We start from the raw sequence: 17,819 nt of genomic DNA, 5'->3' as shown, positions 1-17,819 counted from the left end.
TAAAACGTTCAGTTGTAAGTCTAAGAATACACCATGCTAAAGACAGAATCTTATCAGATAGTTGCTGGCCTTGAACATCAAGATTATATTAATGAAAAGAAAATAAGTAACCATGACCAGAATATACAAGAACTCTGGTGGAATATTAAAAGACCAAATTTAAGAATCATTGGATTGTTGGATGCAAGCTAACAGTATGGATAAGCCTCTTTAAGTAAATAGTAACAGAAATTTTTCTAAACCTTCAGAATAAGATAGACATCCAGATTCAGAAGGCATTCATAACCCCAAATAGACAAGATTAAAAAAGAAGCTCTCCATGTCACATTGTAATTAAAATGCCTAACATACAAAATAAGTATAGAATTTCTTCTTAAATATTTATTTTTTAGTTGCAATTGGACACAATACCTTTATTTCACTTACTTATTTTTATGTGGTGCTGAGGATCAAACTCGGGGCCCTGCACTTGCTAGGTGAGAGCTCTACTACAGCTGAGCTACAACTCCAGCCCAAGGATAGAATTAAAAGCCTCAAGAGAAAAATGTCAAGTCACAGAGGCAAGCTGAACAGCATTACATCTCATTTCTCAGCAAAAACTCTAAAATCTAGACAGACTTGGAATGATGTATTTCAAGCCCTGAAAAAAAAAAAAAATAACTGTCAACCAAGATTGCTATATCCAGCAAAGATATTGTTCAGAATTCAAGAAAAAATAAAGCCAAGATAAAGGGAAACTAAAAGAATTCATAACTAAGCCATCACTACAGAAAACACTTAAATACTAAAAACAACAAAAAAACCCCCTAAACCACTGAATACACAAAAAGAAATAAAAACCTCCAAAGTGAAAGTGAAAAGGATGAAAATTAATATATCCAGTAAATAGAACCTGAAGACAAGCAGGATACTCTTATATCTGACAAAGCAGACTTCAAACCAAAATTAATCAGAAAAGACAAATAAGGTAACTTCATTCTGGTAAAGGGAAAAATTCAACAAGATGATGTAATGATAGTAAATATTTATGCCCTAATCATTGGTGCACCTAATTAGATAAAATTTACTACTTGAACTAAAGACACAGATAGACTCCAGTACAATAAACACTGGAATACTGGGTGATTTCAAAATACCTCTCTCATCAATTGATGGGTCATCCACACATGAACTCAGTAGAAACTTTTTTTTTTTGGGGGGGTGGTACCAAGGATTTAACTCAGGGCCTCTTAACCACTGAGGTACATCCCTAGCCCTTTTTATATTTTCAGATCTCATTGAGTTTCTTAGGGCCTCGCTAAGTTGCCAAGGCTGGTTTTGAAATTGCAATCCTCCTGCTTCAGCCTCTTAAGCCACTGGGATTACAGGCAAGTGCCATCATGCCCAGCCAGTAAGAACTTTTGATACCTAAAAATATTATAAATCAAATGGACTTAATATGACACTTGTAGAATATTTCCCTAACAAGAGCCAAATTCACTTTCTATTCAGCTGCTCATGGAACTTTCTCCAAAACATACCATATGTTCGGCCCCCAAACAAATATAAAAAAATTGATATAATTTCTTGCATCTTATCATATTTATCATAATGGAATGTATTAATTAGAAATCAACACCCCCCCAAAAAACCCACGGAAATTAAATAATGTTTCTGAATGATGAATGGGTGACAGAAGAAATCAGGAGAGAAATTAAAAAATTCTTAGATTCAAATGAGATTAGTGATACCACATACCAGATGCAGGCTGAGATAGGAGAATCGAGAGTTCAAAGCTAGCCTCAGCAACAGTAAGGTACTAAGCAACTCAATGAAACCTTGTCTCTAAATAAAATACAAAATAGGGCTGGGGATATGGCTCAGTCATCAAGTGCCCCTGAGTTCAATCCCTGGCACACACAAAAACCAAAAACCAAAAACAACATGCCAGATGCTCTGGGACAGTATGAAGGTAGTTCAAAGAAGTTTTTAGCTATCAGTGCCTACATTAGAAAATCAGGAAGATTTCAAATAAGCAATCTAATTATGAATCTGAAGGCCCTTGAAAAATAAACCAATTCGAAAAATAGTAGAAGGAACAAAATAATTAAGATCAGAGCTGAAATCAATGAAATAGAGGTTAAAAAAACACAAAGGATCAATGAAAGAGTTCTTTGAAAAAATGAACAAAGATCAACAAACTCTTAGGTAAACTACTGAAAGAAAAAGAGAAAAGACCCAAATTAATAAGAGATTAAAAAGGAGAAATCACCTCAGACATCACGAAAATCCAGAGGATAATTAGGGAGTATTTTGAAAATTTATACTCCAATAAAATTGGAAAAACTGGAAGAAATGGATACATTTTGATACATGCATGACATGTCAAAATAGAATCAAGAGGACATAGAAAAGCTGCAGGCCAATAATTAGCAATGAGATAGAAACAGTAATAAAAAGTCTTTCAACAAAGAAAAGCCTAGAATCAGTTGGATTCTCAGCTGAATTTTACCAGACCTTTAAAAGAGAACTAATGCCAATACTCCTATTTTTATTCCGTGAAATAGAAGGGGATGGAACCCTTCCAAATTCATTCTGTGAAGCCAGTATCACCCTCATACCAAAATCAGATAAGCTCACATTGAGGAAAGAAAACTACAGATCAATATCCCTGATGAACTTAGATGCAAAAAATCTTTAATAAAATTTTAGCAAGTCATATCAATAACATATTAAGATTTTACATCATGACCAAGTTGGTTTTATTCCAGGGTTACCAGGAAGATTTAGCATGTGTAAATCAATAATTATAATGTACCACATAAATAGAATTAAGGACAAAAATCAAAGTCTCAGTAGATTCAGAGAAAGTCTTTGACAAAATTCATTACCCATTTATGATAAAAAAAAAACTGCAGAAACTAGGGATAGAAGGAATTTATCAACATCAGAAAGGGTATAGGAGATAAAGTCAACCTCATAGTGAATAGGGAAAAACAAAACACTTCCTTTGAAATATGGAACAAGACAAGAATGTATACTTTCACCACTCTTGAATTAAATATAGTGCTAGAAGTTTTAACCACAGCAATTAGGCAAGAGATAGGGAAAAAAAATAGGAAAGGAGAGGAAGGGGACTAAGGAAAGTAAGGAGGAAGGGAAAGGGAACATACTAGGGAATGATATTGGTCAAATTATATTATCACAGCATGTACATGTATGGATATTTAACAGTGAATCCCACCATTATGTATAATTATAATGCAATAATAAAAATATGGAGAAAAAAGTTATTTTAATGAGGTCCTGAGACCTAAAACAAAACCAAACCAAACAGTTTTCTATCTTGTTTTAGAGTGCAAGACACAATCAAAATTCTTTTTGAAATCAGGGTAATGTAGATTATATCTGTAACTTATTATGTAGACTGTGACATCAAATTAAATTGATATGATGAGACTTGCTTTCCAAAAAAGACTTGCTTATTGTATACTGTTCTCATTAATTTTATAGGATGACTGATAAGTTATTGAATAAGCTATTTTTAGTGCCTGAACAAGCAAGTGTTCAGTACTAAGTTGACCCACTATGATGTTTTATTAATGTATGTATGTATGAACGTACATAAGCACATGCTAGGAATTGAACCCAGGGCCACTTTACCACTGAGCTACGACTCTAGCTCCCCACTTTGTTATTTTCAGTGTTAAAAAAAATTGTTCTTTTTAGATATACACAACAGTATATTTTGAATATTATACATATATGGAGCATAACTTCCCATTCTTGAGGTTGTACATGATGTGGAATTATACTGGTTATGTATTCGTATATAAACATAGGAAAGTTATGTCTGATTCATTCTAGTGTCTTTCCTATTCTATCTCCCCTTCATTCCCCTTTATCTAATCCAATGAACTTCTATTTTTCCCTCTCCACCTGCCTTATTATGTGTTAGCATTCACATATTAGAACATTTGGCTTTAAGGTTTTTGGGACTGCCATCAAATGCCATAATTTCATTCTTCCTTAAGGCTGAGTAATATTCCTTTATGTATATACCACATTTTTTAAATCCATTCATTTGTTGAAAGTACCTAGGCTGGTTCCATAGCTTAGCTTTTGTGAATTGAACTGCTATAAACATTGATGTGGCTTTTTCATTGTGGTATGCTGATTTTAAGTCTTTTGGGTATATACAGAGGAGTGGGATAACTGGGTCAAATGGTGATTCTATTACAAATCTGCATACTGCTTTCCAGAGTGGTTGCACCAATATGCAGTCCCACTAGCAATGTATAAGTGGACATTTTCCCCCACATCCTCACCAACATTTATTGTTACCTTGTATTCTTTAAAAAATTTTTTTAGTTATAGATGGACACAATATCTTCATTTATTATTTTTATGTGGTGCTGAGGATCAAACTTAGTGCCCCATCTGTGTGAGGCAGGTGCTCTACCACTGAGCCACAGCCCTATTGTTACTTGTATTCTTGATAATTGCTATTCTGACTGGAGTGAGATGAACCTCAGTGTAGTTTTAATTTACATTTCTTTAATTGCTTGGAGATATTGAACATTTTTTCATATACTTTTCATACACTTTTTGACCATTTGTATTTCTTTTTCTCTAAAGTGCCTGTTTAGTTCCTTTGCTCATTTATTGATTGGGTTATTTGGGTTTGTTTTTGATAAGTTTGAGTTCTTTGTATATCCCAGAAATCAGTGCTCTGAGATACAGGTGGCAAAGATTTTCTTCCATTCTGTAGGCTCCCTGTTCATGTTCTTGTTTCCCTTACTGTGAAGAAGCTTTTTAGTTTGATACTACCTTTTTATTGAGTCTTGATTTTACTTCTTGTCTTTTAGGAGTCTTATTGAGGAAGTCAGTTCCTAAGTCAATATGATGGAAAGTTGGGCCTACTTTTTCTTCTGATTGGATCAAGGACCTAGACATTAGATCAGAGACCCTGGGCCTCTTTGAATTGAATTTTGTACAGGGTGAGATATAGGGGTTTAATTTCATTTTGCTACATATGGATTTCCAGTTTTCCTAGAACCATTTGTTGAAAAGGCTATCTTTTTTTTCCAATATATGTTTATGACACCTTTGTCCAGTATGAGATAACTATATTTATGTGGGTTTGTCTTTGTGTTTTCTATTTTGTACCAAGGGTCTTCATGTATGTTTTGGTGTCAATATCAATGTCATTTTTTGTAGCTCTGTAGTATAATTTAAGGTCTGGTATTGTGATGCCTCCTACTTTACTTTTCTTGCTGAGGATTGCTTTGGCTATTCTGGGTCTTTTATTCTTTCAAATCAATTTCATGATTGCTTTTTCTATTTTTATGAAGAATGTCATTGGAATTTTAATAGGAATTGCATTAAATCTGTACATTGCTTTTGACAATATTTTTATTTTGACAATATTTAATTTTTTTTAGTTATAGATGGACAGAATACCTTTATTTTGTTTATTTATTTTTATGTGATGTTGAGGATTGAATCCAGTGCCTCATATGTGCGAGGCAGGTGCTCTAAGTTACAAACACAGCCCCCATTTTAAAGACACTGACAGATTTCTAGAGATGATTGACCTACCCAAACTGAATCCAGAGGACATGGATAATTTAAACAAATCAATTTCAAACAATGAAATTAAAGATGCCATTAAAATCCTACCAAAAAAGAAAAGCCCAGGACCATTGGATTTTCAGCTGAGTTCTACCAGACTTTCAGTGAAGAACTAATACCAATACTCCTCAAATTATTCTATGAAATAGAAAAGGAAGAACCCTTACACACTCATTCTATGAAGCTAGTATTACGCTGATACCAAAACCAGAAAGACACATCAAGGAAAGAAAACTTCAGAACAATATCCCTGATGAACATTGATACAAAAATTCTTAATAAAATACTACTGGCAAATCACATATAAAACATACTAAAAGTGCACAACAATCAAGTGGAGTTAATCCCAGGGATCAAGATTGGTTCAACATATGGAAATCAATAATACATACACACACCCTCACGTTTGCGTGTGTGCACTTGTGCACACATGTTAAACCCAAGACCAACCTCATTCTAAATGGAGAAAAATTGAAAGCACTCCCTCTGAAAACTGGAACAAGGCAAGGATGCTCTCTTTCACCACCTCTATTCAACACAGTCCTTGAAATTCTAGCCACAGCAATTAGGCAAAGAAAGAAATTAAAGGGATAGAATAGGAAAAGAAGAACTCAAACAATTTGCTGGTGACATAATTCTATATTTAGAAGACCCAAAAAACTTTCACCATAATACTTCTAGAACTATAAATGAATTCAGCAAAGTAGCAGGATACAAAATTAACACCTATAAATCAACTATAAATGAATTCAGCAAAGTAGCAGGTTACAAAATTAACACCTATAAATCAACTACGTTTCTACACATCAATGATGAATCAACTGAAAAGAGAAATTAGGAAACTTTCCCACTCAAAATATCCTCAAAAACAAACAAAAAATCTTGGAAATCAATCTATCCTCTTTTTAAAAAAATTTCTTAAAAAATTGAGAAAGGATCTCACTGAGTTGCTGAGGATATTGCCGTGTTGCTGAGGTTAGCCTCACATTTGTGATCCTCCTGAATCCTTTGGGATTTTAGTTCTATGCAACTGTGTCTAGCTTATGAAGTTTTAAAGAGTAATAACTATGATCACTAGTCTCTGAAGTTCCTTACAATTCATACCCATTAGGTGTCTGGTTTAAACACACCCAGTTTCTATTATTCTCAAAAGTATTACTTTGAGCTTTCTGCCTAAATTAGGTAAGGAGTTAGTCTTAGTTTAGTGTTACTCAATTTGTGGGATAAGGACCAAAAACTCATCTGAAAATCATTATTGCTGGTCTGTGAACTACTTATTATAGGTGGTTAAAAAGAAGTAATTCATTGAGAAAAAACAAGAATTTTTTTACTGCCGTTCCATAGGATAATTTTATATATGTTTAATAAAATTTTTGGATATTACTTTGTAAAGTATATGAAAAACAAAATAAATGCAAAGGTATTGATCCATTTTGGAAACTCAGAAAAATGGGAATGGAACCACCATTTGACCCAGCTATCCCACTCCTTGGTTTATACCCAAAGGACTTAAAATCATACTACAGTAACACAGCCACATCAATGTTTGTAGCAGCTCAATTCATAACAGCTAGACTATGAAACCAACCTAGGTGTCCCTCAATAGATGAATGGATAAAGAAAATGTGGTATATATACTCAATGTAATATTACTTTAAAGAAGAATAAAATTATGGAATTTGCCAGTAAATGGTTGGAGTTGGAGAATATCATGCTAAGCAAAACAAGTCAATCCCACAAAACCAAAGGCTGAATGTTTAATATGTGGATGCTAATTCACAATGAGGCAGGGGGAACTAGGGAAGAACAGCGTTACCTTAGATTAGGTAGAGGGAGAGGATGTGGGGATAGAAAAGATAGAATGAAACAGATATTATTACTGTATGTATATATGTGACTGCATGACCAATATGATTCTGCAACATGTCCACTCAGAAAAGAGGAATTATATCCCATTATGCATGATATATCAAAGTCCATAAATGCATTCTACTGTCATGTATAACTAATTAAAACAAATAAAAAATTTAAAAAAGAAACTTAAAAAATGAAACAAGACTGGTTCTCCTCCACAGATTTTGTTTCATGTACAATTTCTGTAAAGATACAAGGAAAGAATTATTAACAGTTTCTGTTTTGGGGCTAATTTCCACTTACTCTTTCAAACATCAATCTTCAATATAATTTTCAGCTTTGAAAACTTGGTCAACAATATTAGGGTTTTTATTTTTGCTTTTCTGTGTACAGTATTAAATTAGTTTGCATAGCTTCCTCATCAAACCTTACCTCTATAGAATTCTTGCCTATTTATTTTGTTAAAATATATCACCTTCAAGATGGTTTTATACTGTGTAAATAAATTTGGCTAAGCTAGAACCATATTTCCCAGAACATTCTTCCCCGTGTATTTCCATGTTAGAAATGGCCAAAGAAAAATGTGCAAGATTTAGAAGGAGGAAGTGAAATATCAGCTATAACCCTTTGAATATTTTTATGGTGCCAACAGATTCCAATTTGTCTTTCCTCTGTACATTTTCATGTCCAGCTAATATTACCCCTGATGAGAGAGAACTCCTCCCTGACTACCTCTGAGCTGGGACATGAGTTTTTTCTTTTTACTCTTCCTGGGGCTCAAGCCTGCTGGCCTTCATTCCACTATTGGCTAACTGACCACACTGTTGGCTCTCCTAGGTTTCGAGTTTGCCAACTGCAGATCTTAGGAAGGCTATCAACTCCTAATTGTGTGAGCCAATTTCTTATAATCGATCAGTATCTCTGTCTCTGTACACACACACACTCCCTTCCTGTTGGTTCTCCTTCTTTGAAGATACTTGACTAATACCATCCATATTCATCATTTTTTTAAACTGCACTTTGGTGCTTAAGAGTTGTAGCTCCAAGCGGTAGCGCGCTCGCCTGGCATGTGTGCGGCCCGGGTTTGATCCTCAGCACCACATACAAAGATGTTGTGTCTGCTGAAAACTAAAAATAAATACTAAAAAATTTAAAAAAAAGAGTTGCAGCTCACTTATAATAGGGCAGAAAGAGAGAATAAGATTTGATATCTATTCACCTATATTAGATGGCTTAAAAGAATTCCTTTTATCTGTCTACTATTTCCAAAATGGTTATTATTAAGATCTAAAGAGGGCAAGAAGATTCAGTGGGTTAGAGTACAAAGAAGGCAAAGAGAATATTATAGAAAGAAATAACCAACAATGTCAAATGCTATTAGAGGTGATATGGAGGAAATCTAATCATTTGATATTAATATGTTTTGGGTGATGAGGAAATAGAAACAGTTAAGAATTGTGGAGTAGTGCCAAAGAAGGCTGGATAGAGATGATATGGACAGATTATAATGGTCCAAACAGGTTAAGGTCACTTTAGGGGCAGCGTGGAGAATGCATCAAAGAATTTTACTACATTTCTAGCAGCTCTTTACCATGAATACCTTGTAGGCAACTTTATGTTTTTGATTTCTACTGCACAACATAGTTTCTGGCATATAATAGGAGTTCAATAAATATTTGTTGAAGTGTGTTGGATAAAGGAATTCAACAAGTCATATTTTTTTTAATCATGATCTCTCTCAAATCTATCCTATTCCCACTATCATTTTCACTCAAGGCTTTTACTACTTTATTATAATAAACTTGCCATCTAATTTTTCTCATTTCAATCAACTTGGGAAAGGCTACCAGATTAATATTCTTATGCTTTTGATTATTTCACTTACCTGCTTCCTAACATTCAAATCCACACCACTACCAACTGAAATAAATAGAAACTCTTTAGCCTTACTCCGAAGCCTGTTCACACTCTGGCCCATGACCCATATTTTAATCCTTATCTTCTATCACCTTCTTTATAACTTAGCATCATTAGCTTCATATAGCATTTAAACCTGTGATCTCCTAGTCTAATGCAATGATTATCTCTGTGAAAAAAGACAAAATTCAGTAACTAAAATTAGTTTTGAAATAACAGAGGTTTTTAATTACATGTCTTAAACACCATGAAGGAAATTATATTGACCTCCCTGATACTTTTTCTTCTTCAAGTAAACATTCTGTTTATATTGTAGTCACCTCTTGGCCTATTAACTCCATCTTTTCCTCAAAATTCAAGGAAAAATAGAAACTCAAAAATACCATTTTTCCTACTAAATATCATGTTTTAAAATCATCAATGTGAAATGAATTGTTTTAAATGTTCATTTACCTGCCTATCCTATTGAGAATCATTCTACTGAAATTTGATTTCATAGGTGAGGATTAGCTTCTGAGAAGCTGAAGTAACAATATTTTAGGTCATAGTTAGGACTATGTTATATAGGCTTTCTGACATATAGTTGGTAAACCTCAACTTAAGGAAAAAAATGAGTAGCCATTTTATGCCTGGCACTATATGATTCTTCTTAAAATTCATTTTCTCTGCCATCTACTTCTCACAGAGGCTGAAGTTGCTTTCATATATTTCTCTCCTAAACTTTCCAGAAGGAAGTCCATACAAGCATCTTAATTCCACTTGCTTCTCTTATCCTCATCATCTCTCTTCCACATTTCGCATTTCAAAATTAATATGGTTTGTCTTTTCTGAAACTCATAATCAAATTTGGTGCCCAGTATAACAGTGTTGAGAGGTGGTGGGGTCTTTAAAAGGTTAAGATGAATTCATGCAGTTTTTTCTTGGGACTGGATTAGTTACCATGAGAGCAGATTTTATTAAGTAAGGCTGCCCCTTGAACATGAGGCCCTCCTCAGATGTAGCTGTTGGATCTTGACCTCTGTCCTCCAGAACCGGGCACTAAATAAACTTCTTTCCTCTGCTTGTTACCTAGTCTCAGGAATTCTGTTTATAGCAACAGAACATGGACTAAGATAATAGTTCAGCAGAGTAACCTCTTCTTAAAGGGAAAGTAAAAGAAACAGTGGGCCATGCTATATTTATCTTTAGGGGACAGTATGAAGGGTACCATTGTTAGGGAGTATAGCTGTCTTGAATTATAGTACTTATATATATACATTTCTTTATTTTCTACTAAACAGGGCAAGAATCATGCCATTTTAATTTGTTATCTCCAGAGCTTGCCTACTCAAACTGTAGTCTCCAGACTAGCTGAGTATGTATCACTTTGAGAGCTTTTTAGAAATTCAGAGTCATGGGTCCCACTCCAGATCTACTGAATAAGAATCAATGTTTTAACAAGATTCCCAAAGGCATCTGTATTAATTTGTATGCTTATTAAAATTTAGCCTTATTTATAATCAAGTGACTTGGCATTTTATATTAAATTAACCAAAAGCAGTCTTTTTTTATTGTTGGTCGTTCAAAACATCACATCTTTCTTGATATATCATATTTCACAATTTGATTCAAAAGGGTTATGAACTTCCATTTTTACCCATATACAGATTGCTGAATCACATCAGTTACATTTCCATTGATTTACACATTGCCATTCCCAAAAGCAGTCTTAATACTGAGTTTTGAAATGCTCTGGATTTTCATATTTTAATTCATTTATAGAATGCTCTTATAAATTATAACTTTTTGAGGCATTATATTTTGAATAATATTACCTTCTGCATTACAGGTATAAGTCATCAAAGATCCAGCACAGATGTCTTTTTCAGGTCCATTCCTTCTGTCAATTACTTGTCTGTAGTACATGAGTCAAGTAATTAAGAAAGAAAAATTTAAGGTTAGATGCAAGTTGTGGATATAATACTAAAAAATTTAATATAAGTAAGGTATTAAACATTTAAAATTTCTACATGTTTTAAAGTGTAATTAAAAATATCTCTGGAACCTTTCAACAACATAATAATTTTAAAATAAATATTTTAAAAACATGGAAAGTCACTTTCAAGTATTCCACCATTAAATATTTTATAAGACATTTTGAAGAGTGCTGAAATTAAATTTTAATGTACAGATAAATATATTATATATATATAGTTTTTAAGAGAAATAATCATGGAAACAAAATGTGATGCTCTGAACTCCTAGGTATTATGAAATTAAAGAGAGTGGTAAAAGTTTCATACTTTCCTGATTTCAAAAATAATCCATTATTAGTGTAGAAAACCCAAAATTAACATAATAACAATCTAATTATCCGGAGTTCTCTCCTAATTGCTATGGATTTAAAAAATAAACCTGAGATAATTCTGCCTTATAAAATTTTGTCATCAACTTTCACTTATATAACGATATTTTTGTTTTTAAATGTATAAAATTATAATACATTAAAATTCACTTTAAAGGTGTATAATTCTTTGAATTTTAATAGATGCTTGGATTCATACTATTAACAGAACAATCAAAACAGGAAACGGTTTCAATATGTCCAAAAAACCTCCCTCATACTTTGTAGTCACACTTTCCCTATCCATAACCCCGACAACTACTTACCTCTTCTCTATTAGTTTTGAGTTCAAGAATGTCATATGATTTGAATCATACAAAATGTGACCATTTTCATTTTCTCTTATTCAGTATAAGGCCCTTGATATCATCCAAGTTGTATAAATCAATAATTTATTACTTTTTATTGCTAAGGAGTATTCCATTATATAGCTATATACCAGTTTAGTTATTGAAGGATATTTATTTTCTCAGGTTATGAAAATTATAAATAAAACTACTATAAACATTCATGTACAGGTTCTTGTGTGAATGTAAGTATTAATTTCTCAAGTATAAATACTCAAGACTGCTAGATTATAAGGCAAATATATGCTTAACTTTATAAGAAACTGCTAAACTGTTTCCTAGAATAGCTGTATCATTTTGTATTCTCACCAACAATGTGTATGAAAGTTCATGTTACTTTGCATCCTTCCCAGTGTTTGAAATTGTCAGTATTTGTGCGTATGTATATATACTGATAAATATATAATTATTTTCACACATACTGCAGATATTCTGATAGGTATGCAGGAGTATCTCCTAATGGTTTTAATTTTGCATATATCCTAACTGAAGTGTCTGTTCAGGACTTTTGCCCATTTTAATTGGGATATTTTTCTTACTGTTGAGCTTTGAAAGTTCTTTATATGTTCTGGATACACATCCTTCATTGGATATGTGATTTGTACGTATTTTCTCCCAGCATGTAGCTTATTATTTTTCTAACTGTGGCTTTTGAAGAATAAAAGGTGTTAAAGTACAGTTTATCAATTAAAAAAAATGGGTAGTACTTTTAGCAGCTGGTCTGAGAATGTTTTGCTGAATCCTGGATTACAAATATTTCTTTCTATATGTTTTTTTTTAAGTTGATAGTTTCAATTTTACATTTAGACCAATTATCTATTTTTTATTTTTGAGAATATGTTATGAGGTTTAGGTTGCAATTCTTTCTTTTTTTGCACAAAGATGTCCACCTGTTCCAATACCATTTGTTGAAAAAATAGTTTTTTAAAAAATTGTGTTTTTACATTTGTCAAAAATCAGTTGGAGGGGCTGGGGTGGTGGCTTAGTGGTAGAGTGGTCGCCTAGCATGCATGAGGCACTGGGTTTAATCCTCAGTACCACATAAAAACAAACTAATGTATCCACCTAAACTAAAGATACATACATAAATAAATATTTTTAAAAAATCTGTTGGAGATATTATATGAGTCTATTTCTGAATTCTGTGTTCTTTTTCATTAATATGTATCTATCTTCTGCTAATACCACAATTTCTTGATCAGTGTAGCTTTAGATGGGAGAGGCAGTCCAAATCCAGTTCACACTTATTTTGTAAATAAAGTTTTATCAGAACCCATGAATACCCATTCATATTTTTTTGATTTATTTATTTTTATGTGGTGCTGAGGATCAAACCCAGGGCTGCGCATATGCTAGGTGATCGCTCTACAGCTGAGCCACAACCCCAGCCCCACCATTCATTTATGTATTATCTCTGGCTTCTTTCTCAGTGTAATGTCAGTTAAGTAGTTGCAACAGAGATCCTATGGCCTACAAAACCTATATGGTTCTTTACAGAAAATGTCTTCCAACACCTATTTTAGAAAAAGTCCTAAGATTGTGTGTGATTCTTCCAACATCATTTCCTTTTTTCAATAATTTTTACTTATTATAGTTCCATTGCCTTTCCAAATAAATTTTAAAATCAGCTCACCTGCATATAAAAAATAAAACAAAAAAATCCTTCTGGAATTTCAGTTAAGATTGCATGGAATTTTTATTTTTACCTTATTAGTTTTAATTAAATATCATTTTTTTTATTAGAGCTTTATGGATTGTATATATTGTGTTCATCCTGACAGAAATCGATTTCAGTTGATGTTCCCCTAGTTTTCCTTCCCTCTCCCCTTCCTCTACTAGACTTCCTTTCACTCATCTATTAATTTGTATTTGATTGGTTCCTTATGTAATCTTATCCTTCCCTCCCGTTTCCTTTATTTTACTCCAGCTTCCATATGAGAGAGAAAATTCAACTTTTGAGTTTTTGACTTTGGCCAATTTCACTTAGAATGATATTCTCCGTTTCCATCCATTTACTGGAAAATGTCATAATTTCATTCTTTTTAATGGCTGAGTAAAACCCCATTGTATATATGTGCATTGATCAATCATAAGACAGTTGACATCTTTACTATGTTGAGTTTTTCCATCTCTAAACATGATATATAGTTTTCAGCATAGTGTTCTATACATGTTTGGTTAGAGTTATACTTTAGTATTTAGTTTATTTTAGAACTAGTGTAATTAAAAGAACTTTTTAGTTTTCAATTGTATATTATTGATATATATAGATACATTATTCTGCATCAAACTTATGTCTTATGACTTTGCCAAATTCACTGACTGTAGTTTTTTGTAGATTCCTTGGGATATTCTATGAGAAAAGCATTTTGTCTGCAAATTGGTATCATTTCACTTCTTTTTTGAGATGTGTTTTTCATCTCTTTTTCTTGCCTTACTGCATTGGCTAAGACTTAGACTTGGTCTTATGGTGAAAATGGACATCTTTACAAGTTTCCAATATTAGAGAAAAACTGAATGCTTTCCTCCTATAAAGTAATCAAGAATGATTTTAGCTGTAAGTTTTTTCTTTTTTGTAGATCCTCCATAAAAAGGTTGAAAAATTTCCCTTCTATTCCGAGTTTCTTTTTAAAACCATATCTGGGTATTACATTTTGTCATGCATTAGTTGATTTTTCTTTTTAAAATTATGAATACAGTGGATTATTTGTATTTTTGAATATTTAATAGGCCTTGTATTCCTAAGATAAACACCAATTGATTGTGGTATATTATTGTTTTTATATACAAATTGAATATTCCTTATCTAAAAGATTTGGGGCTGGGGCTGTAACTCAGTAGTAGAGTGATTGCCTAGCATGTGTGAGGCACTGGGTTCAATTCGCAGCACTGCATATAAATAAATAAAATAAAGGTCCATGGGCAACTAAACATATAACAAACAAACAAATCAATAAATAAACATGTAAAGACTCAGGAATTGAAGTTTTTGGATTTTTAAAAAAGAGATATCTTGGGGACTGGACCCAAGGCTAAACACAGAATTCATTTATGGTTCATATACACCTCATACATCTAGAACAAAGGTAATTTTATACAATATTTTGAGTGTTCCTGCATTTTTACCATGACTTGCCAACATGAGGTCAGGCATGGAATCTTACACTTGTGGCATCATGTTGACACTCAAAAATGTTTTGTGTTTTGGAGTGTATGGATTTCAGATTTTTGGATTAGGAATGTTCAACCTTTATTACTGAGTTAAATTTCTTAATCTTCTGGGAATATTCTTGCTTCTATATTTTTGAGAGATAGCAGTCTAGTTTTCTATTTTTGTATTCTATTGTTTGGGTGATGGTAATGTCAAAACAGGGTGGGATATATGGCCTTGCCTTATATTTCTTAGAGAAAACAATACCTTCCATTTCTTTCAACTATTGGGAAGAATTAACCAGTGAAATCATCTGGACTTGAAAATATCTTTTTCTGAAGTGTTTTTTGTTTTGTTTTATTTTTGTGGTGCTGGGGATTGAATCTAGTCCTCTTCCATGCTAGACAAGTGCTCTACCACTGACCTACATCCCCAGCCCCATAAATTCCTTTAACGGACATAGAAGTATTTAGATTATCTATTTAATTTTTTGCAAGTTTGTGGTTTTCAAGGAATCACTTCATCCTAACTTCATCAAATTTATACACAGAGTACTTCATGACATTATTCATCTATTTAACATTTATGAGGTCTATTATGACATTATTCATCTATTTAACATTTATGAGGTCTATTATTTCTTCCTGTCAGTCTAATTTTATTACTTTCACTGATCTTTTCAAGTAAACTTTTGCTTTCAATGATTTTTTCTATTTTCAAATTCAATTATGTATGTTCTTATCATTTTCTTTTGTTTAAGTTTATTTTCCATTTCTTTTTCTAGTTTCTCATGGTAGAAGCATTGATTGAGACACAGCTCTTTTTCTAACATTTGCATTTAATAAAAATTTCCATTAAACATTATTTAAGGTGCATCCCACAAATTTTGATGTTATGATTTTTGTTATTGTTGTTGTTTTTAATATTTTCTGATTTCCTTAAGACTCTCTCTTTGACCTATGGGTTATTAAGAAGTATGTTTTGAAATTTATAAGTTTTCAGAGATTTTTCTGTATTTCTTCCTGTTATTTATTCTTTTTTTGTGGGTACATGCAAGACAAGTACTCTAACAACTGAGCTATATCCCCAGCCTTTGTTGTTTATTCTTAGTTTAATTCCATTATAGTTAAATATGTTAAATTTATTTGTGACCTAGGATATGTTTTCTCATGGTGAATGTTCATATAAATTTCAAAAGGATATATATATATATTTTTTTTCATTGTTTGGTGGAACAATGGAAAGCATCAATGATTCACTCTATTTTCTCTTCCTTGAAGAGATATTTAGCTTACACCAGAAGGAATGTCCCTTACCCTAGGTTTTAGAGGTGTCTACAAAGAACACTAAAAATTCTCCAATTGCACAACTATATGAGGATCACATTGTGTTGTACTGCCGTTGTTTAAAAAGGGAAGGAGAGCCAAAAAGAGGTTCCAAGTCAAGGGAAAAAACCAAGATTTTGGGGTCATTTTTCATCTGTCATAGCATGCAAGTCAGAAAATACATGAGGAAGTTGAAAATATGATTCTGGGTAGAGATAAAATCCGAGGTAGATACAATTAAGAATTAATGCCTTAGAAGTGGATTAGATCACCCAGAAGGTACAGAAAGAGTGCGCTAGCATGCACAATGGTCCTAGCAATTCTTAGAGGTGTGTGATACAGTTTCAAACTGTGGATTTGTATATTCCTACTGTGTCTTCCATCATTTTTTTTTTAATTTAAGAATTATGTGCTGTGTTTTTAGATACATCCATGTTTAGGATTGCTGTGCCTACTCAGTAAAATTCTCTCTTTTATCATTTTGCATTGTCCTTTATTATCTCTGTTATTTTCTTTTGCTTTGAAATCTACTTTGAAATTAGCATAGTTGTTCAGTTTTTCTTTTTGCAGTGCTGGGGACCAAACCCAGGGCCTCATGCATGTTAGGCTCTACCACTGAACTATATTCCAAGCCCCTGAAAGTCTCAACTTCCTAACTTTTTATTTTTACTCTCTTAAAACAGAAAAGTATACAAACTTGGTTTCAAAGAATATGTCAGAGAGGAGCTAGGGTTGTGGCTCAGTGGTAGAGTCCTTGCCTAGCTTGTGCGGGGCCCTGGGTTCAATCCTCAGCACCACAGAAAAATAAATGGATAGAATAAACGTATTGTGTCCAACTACAACTAAAAAATAATAAATATTAAAAAAAGAATGTCAGAAAAATTAAAATCAGGCCAAGGAAATGGTGAAGAATAGTAAATGTACATAGATATTTCTGCCTGTTCACAAGGGAATACATTAAAACAAATAGTTTCTATTATGACATCTACAATACTAATTGTCATAATAAACAGAAATGATATGTTCAGTTATTGCTTACAATAAAAACAGTAAGTTTGCCAAAGGGTAATTTTGAATGCTGGACAGGCATGATTTTCAGTTGTTTTGACATGTTTGTATTAATATGTTGGATATATAGCTAGCTGATAATCAGTGGAAATACTGATGAACTTCATAGATGGAAATAAATGGTAGTTATTTTCTGGGGAGGGGTATTTAAATAGGGACAG

General features: G+C 32.7%; 1 protein-coding gene across 5 annotated transcripts in view; it reads right to left on the bottom strand.

Moving 5' to 3' along the window:
- Wdpcp (WD repeat containing planar cell polarity effector) overlaps positions 1-17,819 on the bottom strand; it is a 323,247-nt gene that overhangs the window by 13,808 nt on the left and 291,620 nt on the right. For all 5 annotated transcript variants that reach the window (XM_013357181.3, XM_078029122.1, XM_040270812.2 and 2 more), the window contains one exon: positions 11,199-11,278. In XM_013357181.3, the coding sequence (XP_013212635.2) occupies positions 11,199-11,278 (80 nt within the window). The remainder of the gene's footprint in view (positions 1-11,198; positions 11,279-17,819) is intronic.

The sequence above is a fragment of the Ictidomys tridecemlineatus genome, chromosome 12 (genome assembly GCF_052094955.1).
Source record: "Ictidomys tridecemlineatus isolate mIctTri1 chromosome 12, mIctTri1.hap1, whole genome shotgun sequence".
In the NCBI taxonomy this organism is placed as follows: Eukaryota; Metazoa; Chordata; class Mammalia; order Rodentia; family Sciuridae; genus Ictidomys; species Ictidomys tridecemlineatus.
The sequence above is the reverse complement of the archived record's forward strand: the minus strand, read 5'-3'. Positions and strand labels throughout refer to the sequence as shown.